We start from the raw sequence: 25,065 nt of genomic DNA, 5'->3' as shown, positions 1-25,065 counted from the left end.
ATTATTATTATTTTACCTTTATTTAACTAGGCAAGCCAGTTAAGGGACGGCCTAGGAACAGTGGGTTAACTGCCTTGTTCAGGGGCAGAACGACAGATTTTTTTACCTTGCCAGCTTGGGGATTCGATCTTGCAACCTTTCGGTTACTAGTCCAACGCTCTAACCTGCTGCCCCAGGTAGCCTAGGAAGGGGGTAGCAATTTATACAAATGGTTTAGACCCAATGGGACATTTCTCGTAGCTTACCTGTTCTGGGTGCTCGCTTCCAATGATCTCAGCCACAGTGTTGAAGGAGTCAGCGTCAGGGAAGGTCTGGGCGTTCATGGTGAGTCGGACCACAATTCTCTGGCCTCGCTTAGCCATCCTGGCCATCATCATGGCGTCTTCCACTGTGATACAGGCGGTAGGGATCTTCTGCACTCCCTCCTGGTAGTCCTGCCAGCCTGTGTGAGGACTGCAACACAGAGAGACCCATGTTAGAAATTATCTGCAGAAATAGGGCACTGTACTACTTTTGGATTCCCATAAATGACTTATGATAACACACTTTCAAAAAGTCAATTTAAAACAATATAAAAAGGTGTACTAGAGGAATACAAGTATATGGAATACACAAATAGCTAGAAATGTGGGACAAAAATGACATCCAGTCAGACTAGACAGGAAGAGAGATGGCAACATGCAGTCCCAGCCTTAGTAAAGCATTCAACTAATTGGCATTATACGGGAAGGGATACATTGGATCATTGTGACCCATCCAGTACCTGTTGATGGAGAAGGGTGTGATGGACCGGATGAGAGTAGCCACAGCTCCTACTTCAGCTGCCTTGGATGCCCCAATCTCCCTGTACTGCACAGTCTCCTCATAGCTGACAAAGGGCTGGTTATACACCACGATCTTCCCAATGGCTTCCTTCTGCCTTTTTTTCAGCTCCTCAAAAGACTCCACCACCAACACCTCTGCTTCAATGCCTGAACCGAAGAGGAGACCGAAAGCAACAAAAAAAGTGACATGCGTGGCGCAACGGTCTACGGTACTGCATCTCAGTGCTTGAGGCGTCACTACAGACACCCTAGTTCAAATCCAGGCTGTATCACAACCGGCCGTGATTGGGAGTCCCATAGGGCAGCGCACAATTGGCCCAGCGTCATTCGGGTTTGGCCAGGGGTAGGCCGTCATTGTAAATAAGAATTTGTTCTTAACTGACTTGCCTGGTTAAATAAAGGTTATATAAAAATACATCCGTGCACCAGTCGAAGATTCATCTAAATATCTACACCTTGGCTTGAGTTGGGGCCTAGTAAATATTGGCAACACCATCAGCATTGTCTAGGCTTGAGTGATACAACTCATCGCTACAGAACATAGGGGCAGTTCCACAGTAAAGGAATTACGCTGAGACTCCAAAACCATTGATTTAAAAGTTTAACAAACCATACAACTCTATGCACAATGACTACATTGAACAATTCACACAGTAAAAATACAAAAAAATAACGCTTACTGGAAAACAGATGCAAAGTTTGGTAACAGAATTAGTCAAAATCTCCCTCAGTTTTATTCTGTTACCAAACTTTGTATCTGCACAGTTCTTCCTGTAAATTAATTTTTGTAAAATGTTCAGTGGAAATTGCTCAAAGTAGTCCTTGTGTATAGAGTTCTATGGTTTGTTAAACTTTGAAATCAATGGTTTTTGCTTGGTACAACATTTTTAATTGAAAAATAACGTGGGTAATTTCATTCCTGTGGAATTGCCCATAGGCCTACCTCCTTGGGGTGTAGCCACACTGCTGCCCAGTCCAAGGATGGCCATGGTGTGGTTCCGGGGCTGTAGCATCATGGCGCTCTCCTCTCCCCTGACCCAGTGTGGGATCTTCACTGGTTCTAGATGTACGTTCTCCAGCCCATCCTTCCTCAGGGCACTGAACATGTAGTTGATAGCCAGGTCCAGGTTCTTAGAGCCACTGACACGGTTCCCTATTGTATCTGTGAAGTCTGCCAGTCTCTCATAGGAGCGGTTCTGGGCTTTACCATACACAGCCAAGTCTATGATGCTCTTGGCTACCTTTGTATAGCTGGCAATTTCTTTAGCGGTCTCTGGAAATGGCTTTCCACCAGTACTGTGTGGCAAACAGCTACAATGGAGAAATGTGGCCAAAAGAGTCAGTGAGAAAAGGCCACATCGTTTTATCTGCCGGCCCTGCATCTGGAGGCAGACAAGAACATATTAAGGTTATTTACAAATACTTTCCTCGTGACAACAGGCTATTTACGCTAATGCACAGACTGCACTACATTTCCCTAATTTGCTTAAAATATGACAGCACGCTACACGTGCCAGTGTTTACTTCATTACTGTGAACAGAAACGTATTGAGGTATAGCGGAGACAAGTATGGGCGGACTGGAGCTCCGACGTAACTCATTTTTTCAATAACTACAGATTTCAGAGACATTGTTCCGTGTACTTGCAGGCTATTCTTTGGGTGCTCAAATCATTCTTTTTTTTATTAAAACAAATGTGACGTCGGTCCACACCAGTCATAGAGTTTAGTCGGCTAATTGACGCAGTGAAATGCATAGCAAAACAAGGAAGCAAGCCACAAGCATCCGTATAGCTAACGTTATGTCAGTCGTTGTGATTCCTAACTAGCGAAACATGAAAGGACTTTTAAATTAGGACACAAAAAAGAACAAACCTTCCTCTAGTTAGTTGGTAAATTGCTGATCGTTTTCACAGATGGAATAATTCACAATATATGTTATTCCTTCTAGCTATTTATCAATTTCAAAATAACTTCCGTGATATTTGAATGACTACGGCAATTCAGTAGGGACAGCCATGCGTTTTCAATTTCGTTGACAGTTCCATTTTGCTGTGTTTTCTTTACTAAATTGTAAAAAAAAAAAAAAAAAAAACTTCGTCTGCTCTAATTACTACCCTTGACGTTTACTGCGGACATTTTGCTTTTCTTTCTGCATGACTTGGCATGAGCAAACGTTTAGCTCACAGCAGCCTGTTTGTGTTTTGATCAGAGATCGCAAACTAACAAAACCTATTTATATTTTTTACATTTTATTTCAGCTTGCACATGAAATCGGAGATACCACATATGGTATTTGTGCTGCAAGTTATATTCTCACATTTACTTTGTAAGTGTCAACATTCCAAAGAACAGACACAATATGTTGGAGCCTTATCAGAAATACAACCAACCCAGAGAGAAGAAAGCACATTTGATTACTATTTAATATTAAGCCACTGTTTATTCAGTAGTGTCTCCCATCATAACATACAACACTGCTTTTGTAACACTATGTTGCCATCAGTATCCTGTGCTTATATCCATGACTACTACTTCATCATGCCACTGAAGACATCCTTTGTCCCAACAGTAAAAAAAATTTTTTTAAAGACTTTCAGAATGGTAGGCACTTAAGGCTTAAAACATTTGTGAATATACATCAATATACTTGAACTAACATTTCTAATATGTAATATAAGTTAATATATAAATTATAGTACAGACATTATACAGATGCACCACTGACTTAAAGGTAGTCAGTGAAATGTTGCACAAGCAGCACTGCAGATATTTCAATGAGCAAGATTTCGCTCTGTCACACATACAGTATTTGCACATGTGCATGGGTTCCCTTCACGGCACTCTTACAATGTGGCAGCCACGGGACCAAAACAGAGAAGTTTAGTCTCACACTAACACTCTTAGTTGTGGAAATTGACCCACTATGCCGTTTTACTTTATGCATCTACATAATTTCGCTGAGTCTACCTTTAGAATAGTCAGGACTAAAGGTAACAAAATAAATGGGGAGATTGTGTCACATGTGATAAATGGCAAAAACACTGTTCCAAGTCCAAGGAAAGTCTTACTGTAAGTACCTTTATTCAATAATTACGTACCATGAGAAACATCAACCCAGTGATCATAGAAGTAATTTTTTTTAGGGAAGAGGAACATTCTGTTCTATAGTAGACATTCATAATTCTTCACAGATGCTAAAAAGGGGGAACAGATAAGTAATATGGTACACCATGTCCTGTTCACTGGGACTAGATCACAAATAGCACCCTCGTCCCTATTTAGTGCACTGGTTTTGACCAGGGTTCATATGGCTCTAGGGTGCCATTTGGGAAAGCGCCCTGGACTTTCCAATCTGACAGATTTTCAGTCAAAGTTGAAACGGATATTACAGAGACGTCCGGTGTGTGGCTAGAGTAAAATCACTGTACTAAAGTCATTACAATGTCAACTGAAAAGAGTTGAGGGCATAGGACTGTTAATTAGCATTAGTTCCCCATATCTAGCAAGTCATTTAAAAACTGCAGATAAATGAAAAAAAAAATCAGCTTTTATAGCATAAATTGGTCAGAAAAGTTTTGCAGGTTTGTTTATAAAACACCCAAGTCTTAACATACCATTGTGATCGGAGGAGAAAATTAATGGACCAATAGTGAATCCTACTGAAAAGGTTCCTCTATATTTTGGGTAACAGAAACACAGAGTACATATAGCAGTGGAGGCTGCTGAGGGAGAACGGCTCATAAGAATGGCATCAAACACCTGGAAACCATGTGTTTGATACATTACCATGAGCCCATTCTCCCCAATTAAGGTGCCACCAACCTCCTGTGATATAATGCACTCCTCAAAGCACGTGTCATACTCATTCCACTGAGGGCTGAGTGTGTGGGTTCACTCCTCCCTTGTACTTGATTACTAATTAGCGACCTTAATTAATCAAACACCTCACCAGGTTGTCTAGGTCTTGAGAAGAAAAAACAAAAACCCACAGACACTAGGCCTGCCGTGGAATGAGTTTCACACCCCTACCCTTAAGAGTACCATTTAAAATCAGTATTTCTTAACTCCAGGCCTTGAGTACCTCCAACAATACACGTTGTTGTAGCCCCAGACAAACTCACCTGATTCAACTTATCAGGCAAGTTTGTCAGGGACTACAACAAAAATGTGTACTGTTGGAGAGTGGAGTTGGTAAACACTGCTTTATATCAGTAATGTTTTACTAGAAAGGAATGTCCTTTGCTTTGTCCAGATGACATTGGGTAGTTATGGAATCCTGTAATTCATTTCACACAATGACAAGAAAAATAGCATAATAACAACAACAAAAAATGTTTTCATCCAAGTTAAATTGGAGACCAGATTGCTTTGAGACTAGAAACATGACATGAAAAACATAAGTTAATGAAAAAAAAACAACTTTGGACATGCTATGAGAAAAAAAAAAAAGCTATAGGACAATTATATTCTGTCATTTTTATTTCAGTGACCTTTTAAAAAAGTTGTTTTTCCTTCCTTACAAATATGTACCTCTACAGTTAGAAAGTAGTCCATGACAATCTATGAATATGTTTCATGTTCTCACATGACAAGGAAATTCTCCAACCGTTCTAATGATCCAAAACATGAAACATTTACAATAGCCCCGTTTGGCCTCATTAAGGAAAAGTATATTTGCTATATGAAAAAGCTCCTTGAAACACTTCCTCATTCAATACCATTTCAACCAAGGAGGACCCTGCTGTATGAGATGTTTTGTATGCATCCCAAATGACACCCTATATGGTGCACAGATACTGGTTAAAAGTAGTAAGTACACTATAGAGGGCATAGGGTGCCATTTGGGACACAACCTTCGTCTTTATGTTGCGCCAGAGGTTTCTCCTCATAGTGGCGGTGCTTGTGTTTCAGGCATAGAACTCCTTGGTGGGGGCTTTCTGATAGGCTGAGCTAGGGGCCTTGCGTTCTCCGAGGACGTAGCTCCCCTCGTCCTTCTTCCTCATCCTGTAGACCAGGAGGAGGATGAGGAAGATGGCGAACAGCAAACCTATAACCCCGCCAGCTATCACCGCTGGGGGGGGGGGGAGAGAAGAACCACGTCAGAAGATGCTTATTGATCAATAATTCAATACAAGTGATTGGTGTTGACAACACAACAGTGGAACCTTGCTAGGAGATAGAGTTAATAACAGTCAAATCAGATATGATAGACCTTTACCAGATTGTGTGTGGGGCAAGGTAATTACCCCAACCCGATTAATGATATGATTGTGATGTGTTGTCTCACCTAGCTATATTAAGATGAATGCACTAATTGTAAGTCGCTGGATAAGACCGTCTGCTAAATGACTAAAATATAAAGTAAATGTAACCCCATTACCTTCTGTTAACGTGGATGAACAATTAATAGGGAACTATGATTGCTTTGTATCAAATGTTTGGCAACAACTCACATTGAGAAATTAATGGGAAAAAGCACCCTGATAACTTTAAGCACTAGACTGCAGTTAAGATCAATGGACTAATCAAATATGAGAGGGAGCCGACTCAGGAGTCACAATTATACTCTTCATTCATAACATGCTTTCATTGTAAAACAATCCCGAAGTGTTGTTGGTTGCTTGACTCAGTCTCCTTCAATCTGCTATCAAACGCCAAGACAAAGAGTCTGCTTTCAGAATCAATAAAAGAAAGTCTAGAGTTACCCAATTTAAGACAGAGGCCATGTTTCAGATCCAATCTCTGATAGTGGGATGTATTGAAAAATGATTTCTTCAATTGGAACTGATAGATTTCAGATTACCGTTTTGATGAATCATTATCGTATATGGCTTTTTTTGTGTGATGTTTAACATATGTTGTCTCATGATATTTTATTGCTTTCATTATGCTCAGGTCTCATCGGAAAAAGCGATGTTAATGTCAATAGGATCTCCTGAATAAATAAACACCAGAACATACCTGCTAGCACCTCCGTCCTCTGGAATAGGTTTTCAGAGTGTACATCGTAGGGTGTGTCTGCCTCGTACAGCAACCCGGAAGCACCGGTGGTGCTGGGAGGAGATTCACTACTGATAACAGTCTCCTCCGTCACGTCCAGAGACCGTTCAGGGACCTGGGCCTGACACAGACAGAGGGAGAAAGAGATTTAGATTTTCACAGCAACTATAAAACTACAGGGATACTATTAAGTCCTTGCCATGCCAGCAGTGCGAGGCGAAATGAAAACCACACTACCGGCTCAAAAGCCCACACTAAAGTCAGTTAAAAAGAGAGGCATACCTCTGTTTCGGTCTCTGTTTCTGTCTCAGCTATTTCTGTGCTCAGGTCAGTGAATGTAAACATCTCCACGGTGGTTGAAAGGTCTGGTAGAGAGTCCTGGGTTGGCTTTGCTTCAGGAGCGGCGAACACTCTTTTCACTTTGACTGGCTCAGTGACCTCACCAATAGCTGAAGAGGAAAATAATATAACATGTATTGACCAAGAGAAATTTGGTTTGCAGGCAGGGCTAACATGATAAACAACAAATCACAACAATGCCAGTGCTAATGGATTCACTACTAATGATTAGAGGTTGAACGATTAATCGGAATGGCCGATTTCAAGTGTTTATAACAAATCGTTGATCAGCATTTTTGGACACCGATCATGGCCGACTACATTGCACTCCACGAGGAGACTGCGTGGCAGGCTGACTACCTGTTATGCAGTGCAGCAAGGAGCCACGGTAAGGTGCTAGCTAGCATTAAACTTATCTTATAAAAAAAAACAATCAATCATAATCACTAGTTAAACTAGTAATATCAACCATGTGTAGTCATCTAGCTTGTCCTGCGTTGCATATAATCGATGCGGTGCCTGTTAATTTATCATAGCCTACTTCGCCAAACAGGTGATTTAACAAGTGCATTCGTGAAAAAAAGCGCTTTTCTTAAAATCAATACACAAGTATATTTTTTAAACCTGTATGTTTAGTTAAAATAAATTCATGTTAGCAGGCAATATTAACTAGGGAAATTGCGTCACTTCTCTTGCGTTCTGTGCAACAGAGTCAGGGTATATGCAGCAGTTTGGGCCGCCTGGCTCGTTGCGAACTGTGTGAATACTATTTCTTCCTAACAAAGACAGCCGACTTCGCCAAACGGGGGATGATTTAACAAAAGCGCATTTGCGAAAAAAAGCACAATCGTTGCACGACTGTACCTAACCATAAACATCAATGCCTTTCTTAAAATCAATACACAGATGTATACATTTTTAAACCTGCATATTTAGCTAAAAGAAATCCAGGTTAGCAGGCAATATTAACCAGGTGAAATTGTCACTTCTCTTCCGTTCATTGCACGCAGAGTCAGGGTATATGCAACAGTTTGGGCCGCCTGGCTCGTTGCGAACTAATTTGCCAGAATTTTACGTAATTATGACATAACATTGAAGGTTGTGCAATGTAACCGGAATATTTAGACTTATGGATGCCACCCGTTAGATAAAATACGGAACGGTTCCGTATTTCACTGAAAGAATAAACGTTTTATTTTCCAAATGATAGTTTCCAGATTTTACCATATTAATGACCTAAGGCTCATATTTCTGTGTGTAATCAAGTTATAATTAAGTCTATGATTTGATATTTGATAGAGCAGTCTGACTGAGCAGTGGTAGGCAGTAGCAGGCTCGTAAGCATTCATTCAAACAGCACTTTCGTGTGTTTTGCCAGCAACTCTTCAAGCCTATCAACTCCCGAGATTAGGCTGGTGTAACCGATGTGAAATGGCTAGCTAGTTAGCGGGGTGCGCACTAATAGCGTTTCAAACGTCACTCACGCCGAGACTTGGAGTAGTTGTTCCGCTTGCTCTGCAAGGGCCGCGGCTTTTGTGGAGCAATGGGTAACGATGCTTCGAGGGTGGCTGTTGTCGATGTGTTCCTGGTTCGAGCCCAGGTAGGGGTGAGGAGAGGGACGGAAGCTATACTGTTACACTGGCAATACTATAGTGCCATATAAGAACATCCAATAGTCAAAGGTATATGAAATACAAGTGGTGTAGAGAGAAATAGTCCTATAACAACCTCGACCTAAAACTTCTTACCTGGGAATATTGAAGATTTATGTTGAAAGGAACCACCAGCTTTCATATGTTCTCATGTTCTGAGCAAGGAACTTAAACGTAAGCTTTTTACATGGCACATATTGCACTTTTACTTTCTTCTCCAACACTTTGTTTTTGCATTACTTAAACCAAATTGAACAGGTTTCATTATTTATTTGAGGCTAAATTGATTTGATTGCTGTATTATATTAAGTTACAATAAAAGTGTTCATTCAGTATTGTTGTAATTGTCATTATTACGAATACATTTAAAAAAAATAATAAATTAAACCGGCCGATTAAATCGGTATCGGCTTTTTTGGGCCTCCAATAATCGGTATTGGCATTGAAAAATCATAATCGGTCGACCTCTACTAATGATAGAGGCACTTTTCATAATGAGTCGACCAATAACATCACACAACCCCTGCCATACTGACTCAGAAATAGACTGCAAGCCAGATCTGTTTGGGTGTTCTTGTACAGTACATTATACAGTCTATGGTTCAGTAGCACTTCAGGTTAGGGTATATGAAATAATGACTCATTCATTATTGAACGTCTCTCTACATGACATATGCTGGGTAATTAACATAGTCTTGGTTGACTGCATGTGAAACATCTGTGCTTTCACCGCCTCCGTAGGTCCATTGTGATCCTGCAGTACCAGTGTGCCCTAGTAGTCTAACCAAAGTCAAAAGGTTTCTGTGCACCGTCTAGGACCTTCGTAGAGCCAGTACAATTATAGCTTTCCATACAGCTATAACTTTTAACAAGGCATTATCAGGTTGCTATGTAAATGACATTAGGAAATAAGGGTGAAATATTTTAGAAGAAGGAAACCATTGCTTACTCATATCACCGGACCCAGAGCCAGAGTTGTAACCGTCGTCGTCTACGGAGTCTCCTGATAGGTCATCCAGATACAGGTAATCTGACTGGGCCGAGATCAATGTCTGTGAATGGAGAACAAGAGATGAACAAAAGTGTCTCCACCATATAAATTGAATTCTACAGGTACCCACATGCTATTTAGGCAATAAGGCCTGAGGGGTGTGGTATATGTCCAATATACAACGGCTATGAACGCTGTAATGCAGAGTACAGCCTGGATACAGCCCTTAGCATGTTGGCCATATACCACAAACCCCCAAGACGCCTTATCGCTATTACAAAATAGTTCCACATAAATAGAACAGTAAACGAGAGCATTTGCGTCATACCCATGGTATATTGTCTGATATACCACAGTTTACCTCTGATTCAGAGGGGTTGGGTTAAATGCAGAAGACACATTTCAGTTGTAAATCTGACTAGGTATCCCCCTTACCCTTGATCAGCATCCAGGACCCATAATAATACTCAATAAGTGATCACATGACAAACTATTCCCAGTGTAGATGCCCTTCAGATTATACAAACACTTTTCACTGTGGAGGCTAACCATGCTGTTTATTTTATACAGGCATTAGAAGCGCAAGAGCAAAACAAATTTGAAAGAACCAAGCTAAGAAAATCAGGACATATTTTGGGAGAAATGCATTTTTTTTTTTTAAATCTCAGTTACCTGGGAAACAAACAAATTAACAGAAGCAGGCGTCTCATGATGAGCCTCCCCATTACCTGAAATACCACTTAGAAGCTATGAAGGCCTGGATCAAATCTTACATTGTCTTTAGTTTCTGCTTCAGAAAATGGATCAGTCTTCCTGTAATTCCTCTGCATGTGGACAGCAGGTTAAAACAGGAAGGTGTTATTGTCTGACTGGCTCATCCAATCCCAAGGCAGTGTTATTGTGAACAGAAGAATGAAGAGCAGATGGAACCATGTAGTCTTGACTCTCTGAACCCTGGATCCTTCTAGTCCTCCCTCCCAACCCCCTGCATTCCTTTAGATCTCTGGCCCACCACAGTAGCCTGGTGGCCACCTCTTCAACTAGCCTGTCAGGGCTCATGGAAATCACCATGCACAGCCACTGACACTCACCAAGACGTGTGATGTTTCCACACAATTGTGCTTCCCAAAATCCCCACAAAAGCAATACGTCTGACAAAGGTACTAAGGATGAACCCTCTGTGTGCACGCACGTCGAGGTCTGCCTTTTTGCTCCACTGATGAATGTTGACACTAAGGAGCCTGGTTCAATTTTCAGGTCTTTGTTCGAGGGTGGGGGGGGGTGACAGACAAGGATGATGTAAGAAAAAGGAATGAGTCTTGCTTCAAAGGAAGCAGAGCCTAGTACACAATAAGAGGACAAGCCATTTCAGACTCACTGAAGGAGACAGATGCTTCAAAGAGCACAACAATGGCTCTGGCTGAAAAGAGGGAATACCCAGCTAGATAAAGACCTTCCCTTTTGGCCTCCGACTGGGATCACTGAGGGAAACAGTTCGAAGCCACAAACTCATATCAACCTCTGACTAACATTTCCTTTAGGAAATAATTGTCATCTGTACAAAAACACATCTTTGGTGTGCCATTGTGTTGTGCTCCAGTGGTCTTTCAAACTGTCACACACAGTGAATCATCTTTTGTTTGCTATGCAACATACTATAGAGAACGCAGCAGGCAGAACATAAGACAGGGAGTCATGATCAAAGTAATGCAGGAAAACAACGTATATAAGGGCTCCCATGTCAACTAATGCTAGAAGACCACATAGTGCTACTTAAGTGTTAGTACACATTATGCATAACCGTGGCATTCAAACCAGGCTGCAATGAAAACTAAAATGGGACTTTAGCGACTGCGTTGGCATCAAAATCCAGAGTGTAAGCTACGTTTCTATTCAAGCGTTGATTGACATGGTAATGGACCAATAGTATTGGAGAAAAGATAACACAAATGGACCCCTCTGACACTGTACGCTCAGTGGTGACTAATCCTAGAAGACCACATGTACACTATGAAGTGTAGGACTGGCGTCACAAGTGACTGATACCTACTGTACACCATGTATGACTGGAGTCATGAATGACTTGTACACTACTTCCATTTGCCAGCCCTGAAAACACTTCCCAGTATTTAAAAGTATTTGACCCAGGTCTACTCAGCTGATTTAGCCTCTGAAGCAGACAAGTGTTATGACAAATGTCAAGTTGACCCCAAACAGCCAATAGGTATAACATTGTGAGAACGATGGAGACTCTCAGGGTCAGCCAGTGACCATACAGTAGTAGTCTAGTCAGTGTGAATGCCCAGCCACTGCATCATGAAGTACAACATCAATACAGACTCCCAGACGTTAAACAGCCCTGATTATTTCCTCCAATGCCCTTTGTTGGTCAGGATTAGTCAAGGACTCAGATCAGACCCCGGTACAGTACAGAGTACAACTTGAAGGCCCTATTTTCATGCTGCCGGCATTCATTTACATTTTTAGTCATTTAGCAGACGCTCTTATCCAGAGCGACTTACAGTAGTGATTGCATACATTTCTTTTCATGCATTTGTTTTTGTACTGGCCCCCCCGTGGGAGTGGAACCCACAACCCTGGCGTTGCACACACCATGCTGGCGTTGCAAACACCATGCTCTACCAACTGAGCCACAGGGAAGCTTATTAGATAGTGTTAGGTTAGGCTTTATCTAAGAACAGGCAAAGATTGTGTCAGGCTCTGTTTTCCAGAGGTCGATGTGAACACACGAAAGTATGCTTTATGATTAGTCTCTGAACAACATTTTTGCACCTAGCCCACACGTAGCAAACATGCCTTGACAAAATACACTGTTCAAGATGTGAGGATCAATTACTTTCACAGCTTGTGAATAGACTATCTAAAGCAGTGGTTTATCATATGGGGCTGCCTCAACTCTTCAGAGAGGGAGAGCGAAGAGGCGATGAGAGAACGATGTTTGCAGCAGTACGATGTGGTGGTGAATAATATCTCTCATTCCAAAACAAACTGCTGTCAGACACATGAAGGTGAGCCTCACATTCCTGGGCCAAAGTAGCAGCACAAGTGAGGTATTGTGCAGGGAGCTGAGGAGCTCAGGACTGGGCTTTCAGGCTGTGCCAAGTCTACAACTGAAAAGGAAATACTCCCTCTTCTCTCCCTCTGCTCACTAGCTAGCTCCTTCCAAACAGCCCAGTCAGCCAGCCCCTACTAAAGGTCTGAATCATTAAGGTATTGTTGTTAGCGGCTATCACAGCAACAAATGCTGGGGACATGTCAGCTAATCATGTCACCCTCCTCCTCCACAGGTATAGTTGTCAGCTGTAACGATGGAAAGAGAACCTGCCAAGAAATTGACTTATGGGGCTTTTTAAAATACATTCCAGGCAGATCTAGGATGACTACCTGATATGAATGTAATCTCAACATGAAAAACATTGGATTTCCTTTGAAAGTCCTCCTCTATGCCCTGAAGTCCTGGCTGTGTTGTTTCTCAGCATAGCCCTGTCGGACAGCCAGAGGAAAACAGGACGTTCTGTGCTGCTTACATTCACACACTAAATAACATCCAAAGCTACCAGCAACACTGCATACATGCATACATACATGCATGCATACATACATACATACCGTCTATCAGCATCACCCAATGACAGCAACACCATGAATGCAACCAAACAGGTCTACCAAGACAATAACCCAGCATGTGGACCAACAGCACAGGAGCTCTGTAGTAACCAGCTTCCTTCCACAGTGTTGGGAAGCAGCACAGATGTTACAGGTGTGGGTTACAATATTAACCCACATCTGCCGAGGGCTCAGCTCCATGCAGTGCACAGCAGCTCTAGGCTACATCCCAAATGGCTCTCTATTCCTTATTTGGTGCACAACTTTTGATGGGCCCTGGTCAAAAGTAATGCACTACATAGGGAACTGGGTGCCATTTGGGATGCAAACCTTGCCAAAGTAGTAGCTGTCCAACCAGCTGCTGACATTCGCAGCCCCTCAGGAGTACACAGGAAGCACATTAACTAACTACTAGACAGTGCCAGAGCTCCACCAGAACTGCTGCAGAGACTAACAGGATGAATACAGCCCATTCAGACCAGAGGCATGTCTGGTATTCTTCATATGATTTAATAAACACAGGTGTTGTACTAGGGCTATGAGGCTGGGATATTCTACTAGCCTGGGTCTTCCAGTAATACTGTACGTCTTCTTGGAGGGGGGCAGAGAGCAAACTTACTGGAGTCACACATTCTGGGGATATATGTTTTATTGACTGTACCTGAATGGAGGGACTAGATGTAGTGCATGTTATGAAATTATAGCAGTGTGACAACCAAATTATGGTGAGATTACATGTGTGCACAAAATATGATTGTGTCAAGCGTGGTCTTTCAAAGAGAGAGACGTTGCCACTAGAGGTCGACCGATTATGATTTTTCAACGCCGATACCGATTATTGGAGGGCCCCAAAAAAAAAAACATACCGATTAATCAGCCGATTTTTAACATGCATTTGTAATAATGACAATTACAACAATACTGAATGAACACTTATTTTAACTTAATATAATACATCAATAAAAATCTATTTAGCCTCAAATAATGAAACATGTTCAATTTGGTATAAATAATGCAAAAAAACAAAGTGTTGGAGAAGAAAGTAAAAGTGCATTATGTGCCATGTAAGAAAGCTAAAGTTTAAGTTCCTTGCTCAGAACATATGAAAGTTGGTGGTTCCTTTTAACATGAGTCTTCAATATTCCCAAGTAAGAAGTTTTAGGTTGTAGTTATTATAGGACTCTCTATACCATTTGTATTTCATATACCTATTGGATGTTCTTATAGGCACTTTATTGCCAGTGTAGCTTCCGTCCCTCTCCTCGCTCCTACCTGGGCTCAAACCAGGAACACATCGACAACAGCCACCCTCGAAGCAGCGTTACCCATGCAGAGCAAGGGGAACAACTACTCCAAGTCTCGGAGCGAGTGACGTTTGAAACGCTATTAGCGCGCACCTGGCTAACTAGCTAGCCATTTCACATCGTTTACACCAGCCTAATCTTGGGAGTTGATAGGCTTGAAGTCATAAACAGCGCAATGCATTGCAAAAGCTGCTGGCAAAATGCACGAAAGTGCTGTTTGAATGAATGCTTACGAGCCTGCTGGTGCCTACCGTCGCTCAGTCAGATTGCTCTATCAAATCATAGACTTAATTATAACATAACACATAGAAACACGAGCCTTAGGTCATTAATATGGTCGAATCCGGAAACTATCACGTTTATTCATTCAGTGAAATACGGAACCGTTCCGTATTTTATCTATCCATAAGTCTAAATATTCCTGTTACATTGCACAACCTTCAATGTTATGTCATAATTACGTAAAATTCTGGCAAATTAGTTCGCAACGAGCCAGGCGGCCCAAACTGTTGCATATACCCTGACTCTGCGTGCAATGAACGCAAGAGAAGTGACAATTTCACCTGGTTAATATTGCCTGCTAACCTGGATTTCTTTTAGCTAAATATGCAGGTTTAAAAATATATACTTCTGTGTATTGATTTCAAGAAAGGCATTGATGTTTATGGTTAGGTACAGTCGTGCAACGATTGTGCTTTTTTCGCAAATGCGCTTTTGTTAAATCATCCCCCGTTTGGCGAAGTCGGCTGTCTTTGTTAGGAAGAAATAGTATTCACACAGTTCGCAACGAGCCAGGCGGCCCAAACTGCTGCATATTCCGACTCTGTTGCGGAGGTGACACATTTTCCCTAGTTAAAATAAATTAATGTTAGCAGGCAATATTAACTAAATATGCAGGTTTAAAAATATATACTTGTGTATTGATTTTAAGAAAGACATTGATGTTTATGGTTAGGTACACGTTGGAGCAATGACAGTCCTTTTTCGCGAATGCGCACCGCATCGATTATATGCAACGCAGGACAGGCTAGATAAACTAGTTAACCGTAAGGTTGAGCGTTGGACTAGTTAAACGTAAGGTTGCAAGATTGAATCCCTGAGCTGACAAGGTAAAAATCTGTCCTTCTGCTCCTGAACAAGGCAATTAACCCACCGTTCCTAGGCCGTCATTGAAAATAAGAATGTGTTCTTAACTGACTTGCCTAGTTAAATATTTATTTAAAAACACAAACATACATACATACATATACACATACATATATATATAAAATAGGCAAATCGGTGGCCAAAAATACCGATTGTTATGAAAACTTGGAAATCGGCCCTAATTAAATCGGCCATTCCGATTAATCGGTCGACCTCTAGTTGCCACTACTCGTCAGAGCTTCTTATACTCCAAGCCTCTCTCACTGCTGTCTATGCATGTGTTCATTTATACTTACCTGTATAAATGAAGATTAAATAAAGACATTAACTTTGGTCCTTTGACATAATTGAACACTACAGTAGTGCGAGTATGAAGTAGTTTACTGTGGTGTGGGACCCTGTGTGAGGGCTGGGTGATCCACACTCCTTCAACTATAACCTTAAATGTTAAGGACTACATTCAATCAAAGCTGCATTGCATGATTTAGGTAGTAGCTCTCTGGAATGACCACTTTATGTCCAGCACATCTTAAAAAAAAAAACATCTAATACTTTCATATCTAATGCAATACTTTGCAATAGATAAGACTAATTTGATATTTTATTATTCCAGGAAGCTTTCAGGGGTCAGAGTTCATGAGTTGGGAACAGGAAATCTAACTAATTTATAGCAAAACCCATTATTTTCTGCCTCCGTTTTCCATCCAGGTAATCACGGTTTGACACTTCTGTCATCGTCTAGGGATTACCTGAGCCAAGACAATTTTGTCATATTCCAGGGATTACCAGAGCCAAGACATGAACAGGGGACATGAGTGGGAGTTTCAGGAGTAGCCAAGGAAAAGCAAAGTTCAGTTGTGCAAAATCTAGCTAATGTAAAGCAGATAGAGAAATTCATTGCATCTTTCTGTTAATGCCAGAGTAAAACAGCTGACAGCAAATGAGTCTGCACATGAAATCACTTCAAAAGACAGGATTACTAAGCAATTCCTGTCTAAATTTAGGCTCAATGATATAGTTTTCACAAGTTCTTAAACTATACCCCAGGCTTGGTCAGACAGAGAAGCTATGGATCTGTCTCCGTTTGTGATATTCTATGATGCGATGCCACCACACACAGCTTTAAGGCCTCTACACTGTTTACGTACGTAGATCACGTGCATGTTCATAGGTGGAGTCATGAGGGGCCCAGACACTCACTCTAGCTAGCGACGACATTTAAAAACTTCTGGATCCTGTGTAATTGAATGTTTACAAGTACTAGCTAGCTACATGTCTGGTGTTATGCTTGTAACTCTACTATAAGGATTCAAAATATTTGGTATAAAACATCTTTACACTCCAGATACAAATTTACTTTCAGGATTTAACTAGCTACAAAAGCAAACATGTCTGCCTCCAAATTGGAAGAGCTTGAACTGCTCTTACTAGTCGTTTGTTTTTATTTCTCACGAGGGAGAAAATGGCATGTTGGTCCACTGATCACTACAAGAGGGGACAATTGAGAATACATGTCTCTAGTCTGACCTATGCAAAGCATTGACAAGGGAAGACATGTTCAGTACTTTTTGATGTTTTTGGCAATTGGCAGCACACAGAAAAAGCATTGATGCTAGTTATAAGCTAGGAAACAGTGTGCCATCGTCAGCAAAGCTTGCCAGGCTATCTGGCATGTCTCGAAGGCAGATTTTGTTGCTTATCCCTCAGTAGCAAAATGGGCCGAAATCGCCTGAGAGTTTTGAGATCGTTGGAATTATCAGTTGTGTAGGAGCAGTCGAAGGGAAACATATTCAGATCCGAGCTCCAGCAAACTCTGGTAGCGAGTACTACAACTACAAGGGATATTTCACAATAGTCCGGATGACAGTCCGCAATGCAAAGTACCGCTTCACCATGGTCGACGTGGGCGCATTTGGTCGGGAGGGAGATGCAGGCCAGCTGCCGACACCAAGGCCAGAGTCCTTGCTGATGACCCAAACACTGAGCCCATATTCCCGCTGAAGGTCAACATGATGCGACCATATCCAGGTAAAATTCTGTAAATCTATATGACTTGTAATATTACCATATGAATAGAAGTAATGACATGCCTCACATAAAAGTGCTCTGGCATCCCAGTAGGAGGATGGGGGACTATGTCCCAAGTATAAACTACAATCGTTACAGTACATCTGATACCCTTCATGTTCCTGTTCAACACTAATGACATGCTTCTTTATGCAAAGGTTCTTCAGGCCTTGATGATGCCAAGAAGATCTACAACTACAGTCACTCAAGAGCCAGAAGAATTAGTCCTGAAGCATGAGACAGACCGCTGGCCCATACGCCACACCTGGGTCAGAACAATCAGCAACTAGATCATGAACAACTGGCATCAGTACCAAATGAGAGCAGACATCTGAGTACCTGAGAGAGATCACTATAAAAGAATCTCATGTGGACAGACTATTTTATTAACACAGATTACTATAAAACAGAAAGAACACCTGCTCTTTCCATGACACAGACTGACCAGGTGAAATCTATGATCCCTTATTGATGCCGCATGTTAAATCCACTTCAATCAGTGTAGATGAAGGGGAGGATACAGGTTTAAAAAATAATTTTTAAGCCTTGAGACATGGATTGTGTATGTGTGCCATTCAGAGGGTGAATGGGCTAGACAAAATATTGAAGTGCCTTTGAACGGGGTATGGTAGTAGTTGCCAGGCGTACTGGTTTGATTGTGTCAAGAACTGCAACACTGCTGGGTTTTTCCACGCTGAACAGTTTCCCATGTGTATCAAAAATGGTCCACCACATCCAGCCAACTTTGCTTCCCACACTTGTGTCAAGCATCGGAGTAAACATGGGCCAGCATCCTTGTGGAACACTTTCGACACCTTGTAGAGTCCATGCCCTGACAAATTGAAACTGTTCTGAAGGGGGGGGGAAATACACTCTCAGCAGTTCAGGACGACAGCTAGCCTAGCGGCTAAGAGCATTGGGCCATTAGCCAAAAGGTTGTTGGTTTAAATCCCTGAGCAGACTAGGTGAAAAATGTTGTGGTGTGTCCTTGAGCAAGGCACTTAACCCTAATTGTTCCTGTAAGTCATTCTGGATAAAAGCATCTGCTAAATGACTAAAATATAAATCTTGACTTGTGTTTTCTTTTCAGTTCTGATAGTTGTGGGCCAAGTCAGGCTCCCTCTGGCTCTAGAAAAGGATCCCAAAAGTGTACTGTTGAAATTCTTTGACAATCTGCGACATGCTTAGCAGTGTTCTACAAAAACAGAAAATCCTCAGTAAAAATAATCCCCAGTGTTGAAAGATCAACACAGGCTCTGTGAGAAACTTCCCTCCATTAAATTGTCGCAAAATATAAATAATTGATTCAACCCAAGTGACAAGTGATAGAATTCAGATTCTTCAGATGGGAGGTAGTGACCGAAGTGGAGAATCTCAGACCTTTTAAAAAAGACAATCAACAAAGCTGTCAAACCACAACCCTACAAGTATTTGACCCAGCAACAAGCTCAACCCCACAAGTATTTGACCCAGCAACAAGCTCAACCCCACAAGTATTCAAATCAGTTCTGATTTATCACATACTTAGCAGATGTTATCGCAGGTGTACTGAAATGCTTGTGTATTTGACCCAGCAACAAGCTCAACACTGCAAATATGTTTAAAATTCCAGACAAGCTTTGGTGGACAGATAAAAGGCTCTTACAGAGCCGTTGAGAGAGAAGGAGACAAAGGGAGCTGGGGAAAATGAGTAGAAATACCAATGGAGCACAGCTCCACTTACATGTGAAGCTGCATGACCCCCAGGCCAGCCCTATCCAGTCAGCGCTGATCAGTTCGACAGTACATACTCTACCCTGTGTACTGCATGCATGACTAACACTGGGGAGGGCCTCCCTCCTGCTGACAGGAAACATTTAAAAACGTATTTAAAATATTCTCAAATTAAGGTCAGACAGAAAATACCACCACTTAGGATCTTGTGTGAGACTGCAGTTCCAAAGGAAATAAAACTAATTAGTTCCTGTTTCGCATTGATATCGTTATCACAGCTTGTCAGTCTGTCCTTCTGTGCATCAATTAACCCAAGAGGGTCAGGAGGACATAGAACATGTGGATTCAGAATCCAAATCACACCGTCTTTCACATCCAGACGGTCACCTCTGACTCACATACAGCTTCAGTGGTCTCTAAACATAACACTAATGTCTATTGAGAGCACATCTGCCAGATACATACAGTACAAAAACATCTGGAGTGGGTGTTTTTGTTTTCGGGAAAGCGTTATCGCCATATATGGAAGTAACGCAAGGCAAAGAACATTTAGTACCAGTCACATCTATCAGCAAAGAGCAGACAGGGGTATTCTCTCTTTGATGCTTTTCAACTGGGTAAACAAAGTTGGCTGGCATAACACCACAGCAAGCTGTCAGTATACACCGTCATGGAACATCTTGCGTTTGACCACGGTCCACGCTCTTCTAGAAAATGTTACGTTAAGGTTAACTTTCACTCTAGGATGTATGATCAGAGTAGCAATGATCACAATTCCATGTACAATCAATTCAAACCCCACAAAGAAAGAGAAGTCCAAACATTTAGGCTAGGCATAGGCTACAATTGTCAAGAAAGGTTGAAAACTAACATCTCTTATTATTGACCTTCAGATCTGAGCCAAACAACCTACAGTTTCATTATCCAGTTGACAACTTCAGGGCTTCATAGATACAGAGCAGACGGTGTGTACATCACAAGGTTTTCCCCTCTCACAACCCAGCCGTCTAGTGCCTTGCTGCCTAGCCACCCCCAGGTTCTCTCCGAGAACTTCACATTTGCTAAGCTAATTGAGGCAGGGGAGGAATGAGAGTAGCAGTCAGTACTGAAGCTGCGGTATGTGACCATTTTCCATCCTCTCAAGAAATCCTATTTGTCAGGCTAGTATTTCATTACTTTTCTCATTCAGGATTTCCATGCATATTTCTAGAGCCTTGATCACAGACAGTTAAGTACATCCAAGTCCAGATGTTTCTATACTGTTGAAGTTATTCCCAACCATGCCTTAGTATTTGATGTGGTACATCTGTATGAAGCCCTTTCAATGACAACGCTGGTGATGATATGACAAGTGATGTCATTTCCACCTAAACAGTAGATGTTCCTTCACTGTTGACTTTAATACCAATCAGGTCAGATATCATGGTGACAGTGGTATAGTACATGAAGTACTTTCAGTGACTGATATGATGTGTCGACATCTCAGTTTAATATTGAGATAAATCTAGAGCAATAGTTTCTCTGTTTCCACATGAACAAAAAGATGGATACTGATGGAGGTTAGAGTCTGGTCCAAGATGTAATGAATTAGAGAAAAGTGCTGCCTCTCAGAGCTGGTGTTTATGTTTTGTGCTGAAAAAATGGAAGGGGATGAGCGATGGTGGTGTCTGAAATCCTGAATGGACCAAATACAATCAAAGGCTCTAAATGAGGAGTCTGACCTAATGTTAGAGGGGAGCGTGGGGCGTGCAGCCTTCACCACAGTTAAACACATCACCCTAAAATAACTTCATTCATTCACCCACCTTCACTTTAGTAGAATGCCCATAGGTTGATACCGTCACAAATACTACAACTATAGAACCCTGCACCCCCCAATTCACTTTAAATCAGAGATCACGGCCCTTTATTGAGTTTTGTTTGTAAAACAATCCAGGTTGGAAGGCTGGGGCTAATTAACGCAGATGCTCCGTGCAGCCAAGTGCAAAACTGCTGCTTCATAGCAATGGCCTTGTTAGTTAGGCAACGGCATCACCGTGCCAATGATAGAGCCATGTCTACTGTAGTGGCAGACGGAGAGGGAAAGTATACAAACCTATAAAATGTGTCATTAACTCCACTGATGGACAATTCAGTAGTTGTTCAACAGGAGGTTATTGGACACTTGTTAAAAGGCAACACTGAGATGCCTGTGTTCTCAGCCTGGTTAAATGGAACCATTTAATCTGTTTTGACCAAGGAACAGAGACGACTGTAGTTCCACACCGCCTCTTGAAAATCATATTTGACCACTGTGGAATCAAACTAAAGTAACTCTGCGATAATGAATTTGGCTTTATACAAATATGAATCATACACGTACTTTTAAGGGCAACTGTAAAAAGGTATCCTTATCATTTGGGCCACAATGTGGTAAGACTTCAGTCATATGGGAAGTGCACAAGGGAAAGAAGAGGGGAATACATAAATAACAATATTTACATTGACTTCTTTACTTGTAAAAGTAGCCAGATAAATTACTCGCAGAGGTTATGAAGAACGCGAGTGAGACAAGCATGCAAAATAGCCTACATCGAAACCAAAGCCCGTTTAAAAAATATATCAGCAGCTCCTTACCGCGAGAGGTTTAACAAAACATTTTAAATATTACTTTTCTTGTCCTGACAACTTTACTCACCGTTTCACTTATAAAACAGGTCGCCACCGCGAGAGTCAATAGCATCCATGTGTTCGTCATTATTCCTTTGGAAAGAACAAACCGTGGCGAAAAATAGATCTATTAGCTAGCTCTCAAACAAAAAATGTAATTATCTTCACAGTTGTAGACACCTCTCTCTCTCTCTCCCAATCGAATTATTCCAACACGAGCAAAGCTAGATCCTCCCCACTCGATGTTTCTCTCCGAATAAAATAGTTTATTTCCCGTTTTTCCTGGTACTTTTCTACTGAAAAGGGACAAGCGGAAGCACGCGCTATTACATGTACTGATGCGCCCAGCTTGGAACGCAACATTCATTGAGGAAACAAGGTAGTTGGGAAAGCGTCTTCTATAATTGGTTGACAGATACTTGGAACATAAAGAAGCGTCATTTACTTGAGTGTGCAGTGATCATTTAAATTGACAATTTGACATAGCCACAAGTGAATGAGTTATGATAGGCTAGTAGAGTATGCCTACACAGGTTATGAACCATCCGGATATGATAGTCCTATCTCACTTCTGACACCAAGGCAGAAATCCGGGGTAGGATAACACCTCACAATACAGTGACAGGTCTAAACCAGGGCTCTCCAACACTGTTCCTGGAGAGCTATCGTCCTGTAGGTTTTCGCTCCAACCCTAATCTAGCACAACTGATTCTAATAATGAGCTGGTTGGTAAAATGAATCAGGTTAGTAACAACTGGGGTTGAAATAAAAACGTACAGGAGGGTAGCTCTCCGGGAACAAGGTTGGGGAGGAGCCCTGGTTAAACCTATTGTTTTCACATCAGTTGAGATGAGAGGGCGCCACTCAAATGTTTAGATCAGTGGTGTCAAACACATTCCATGGAGGGCCTAGTGTCTGCGGGTTTTGGGGTTTTGCTTTCAATTAAGACCTAGTCAGGTGAGTGGCGTTCTTTAGTAATTAGTGACCTTAATTCATCAATCAATCAAGTACATTGGAGGAGCGAAAACCCGCAGACACTCGGCCCTCCTTGGAATGAATGAGTTTGACAAGTGGTTTAGATGTACTGTTGTCTATAGACTTAGATATAGACTTTACTTAAATAAAACATCAATATATGAATACAAATGTAATAATGGATCATGGAACAAAATAAAGCTTACCATGTAAATAATACTTTGATTATACCTTGCTCACAGTGTGGCAAATTGAATCTAATATTTTGTCTGATTAGTTCAGTTTTGCTTCCCCCTGTTGGGGAAAGTTGATTCGTACGTACACTCAAGTTATGTGCCTGAATGACAATGTTATTATCAAAGTCCATGCAATTGAGATTTTATTAAATAATACATAACAGCTCAAAGGCATGTTTTATGATGCATCAAAAAGGTTAATGTTGTTTGAAGACACACAAATGGCACAGAATAACATGACCGCTGTCCTAACATTATCTGTTTAGACCAAGGTTTCCCAAACTGGGTCCTAGGGTCCCCATTGGGTGCACATTTAGTTTTTTGCCCTAGCACTACACAGCTGATACAAATCATCAAAGCTGGATGATGAGTTGGTTATTTGAATCAGCTGTGTAGTACTAGGGCAAAACCTGGATAAGACCGGCAAATGAAGGTCCAATTGTATAATGTATGCAAAGCTATAATGAGTAATAGTAAATCATAGAATGAAGGAATCTGCATGATTAGGGTTCTTTCTGGATTAATCTCAAAATGCATTGGAGAAGGTCTGGGGGGGGATCTTGGACATGATTTTTCAATACGGTTGAAGGAGAAAGTCTGGGAGTGGGAACTTGGATTTTCTCCTTCAAAATGGTTGAGAAGGAAGCGAGGCTAGGAGAGAGGATGTGTGAAATTGCATAATGACAATTTAAGATACAGCCATACTAATACTTTCAGCAGGTAATCTGACAGGAGATATTTTCTTGATTCTTCTGAGGAGTGATGTTGGGCTGATGTTGTTGAGTCAAAGTAGTCATCCCCACCGGTTCATGTCAATTATGTGAACATTACAATGTTAAGTGCTGTAGTTGATAAGTATACCGCGTTATGATAAGGCAAACATTTCACGATTTATACACATCTACATAACACATTAGCAACATTCATAAAACCACTAGTGTAGATTAGTGATGCGCGGGTTGACTCATAACCCGCAGTCCCGCGGTTATATCTGCGGGGCGGACGGGTTTAGGGTCATTACATATCGTGTGGCTGAAGGGCAGGTGAGTGGCACGCGGATTAAATAAAGAGAAACAATACCTTTAAAAAAATCCAGAAATGTTTAACTAATTTTAATTTTTATAGGCTACATTGAGGTTATCTGGTATTTTTTAAATAACTCCACGCCTAGAAAAAAACCTCCACGATTTCGTCATAACTGTCAATTTACGGAAAAAAAAAGAGAGAATTACAGGGGCAGTTTGGAAAAACCCAATCCTGTCTTAATTGTCCTGTGGAATAACCGACATTCTGGGGTAATAAATACTTAACCAACGTTCTCTAGTAATACTAGTCCCGTGCGAATACGGCTATATCCTTAATAATAGCCTAACTCATGCAGAACTAAGCATTTCTTGCAGTAAAATTATACACCAAATGAAGGTAAAATGTGGATTAGGTAACAGGAGTGGAGAAATATTATTTATTTCGTTCTGCATCTTGAGAGTGCCGTGCTCAGTTACTGTAGATACCATCTGGGCGCTGTCTTCATCATAAAATC

The 25,065-nt window shown here is 41.3% G+C and overlaps 2 protein-coding genes across 2 annotated transcripts in view; both read right to left on the bottom strand.

Moving 5' to 3' along the window:
- pgcp (Plasma glutamate carboxypeptidase) overlaps positions 1-2,804 on the bottom strand; it is a 33,288-nt gene extending 30,484 nt beyond the window's left edge. The window contains exons 1-4 of the mRNA NM_001140442.1: positions 2,699-2,804; positions 1,768-2,206; positions 764-971; positions 246-453 (exon numbers count right to left, since the gene is read on the bottom strand). Of these exons, the coding sequence (NP_001133914.1) occupies positions 246-453; positions 764-971; positions 1,768-2,206 (855 nt within the window). The 5' untranslated portion in view covers positions 2,699-2,804. The remainder of the gene's footprint in view (positions 1-245; positions 454-763; positions 972-1,767; positions 2,207-2,698) is intronic.
- Positions 2,805-3,883: 1,079 nt separating this feature from the next.
- LOC106573899 (syndecan-2) lies at positions 3,884-22,980 on the bottom strand. Its single transcript, XM_014149347.2, has 5 exons — positions 22,343-22,980; positions 9,767-9,869; positions 7,109-7,275; positions 6,788-6,947; positions 3,884-5,897 (listed from the first exon to the last, which is right to left on the bottom strand). The coding sequence occupies exons 1-5, from the start codon at positions 22,400-22,402 to the stop codon at positions 5,734-5,736; spliced, it is 654 nt and encodes a 217-aa protein (XP_014004822.1). The 5' UTR covers positions 22,403-22,980; the 3' UTR covers positions 3,884-5,733.
- Between the last annotated feature and the right edge of the window lie 2,085 nt (positions 22,981-25,065).

Source organism: Salmo salar, chromosome ssa02 (assembly GCF_905237065.1).
Source record: "Salmo salar chromosome ssa02, Ssal_v3.1, whole genome shotgun sequence".
NCBI classification, from domain to species: domain Eukaryota; kingdom Metazoa; phylum Chordata; class Actinopteri; order Salmoniformes; family Salmonidae; genus Salmo; species Salmo salar.
Note: the sequence above shows the minus strand (reverse complement) of the source record. Positions and strands in the feature narration are given on the sequence as shown.

Bases quoted from the DNA above. Each gene is read 5' to 3' on its own strand.
- LOC106573899 (XM_014149347.2), bottom strand. From the start codon at position 22,402: ATGACGAACACATGGATGCTATTGACTCTCGCGGTGGCGACCTGTTTT. The intron at 6,948-7,108 runs GTATGCCTCTCT...TGTCTGTGTCAG, and splicing joins AAACAGAGACCGAAACAGAG to GCCCAGGTCCCTGAACGGTC. The intron at 5,898-6,787 runs GTATGTTCTGGT...CCCCCCCCCCAG, and splicing joins GAGGACGGAGGTGCTAGCAG to CGGTGATAGCTGGCGGGGTT.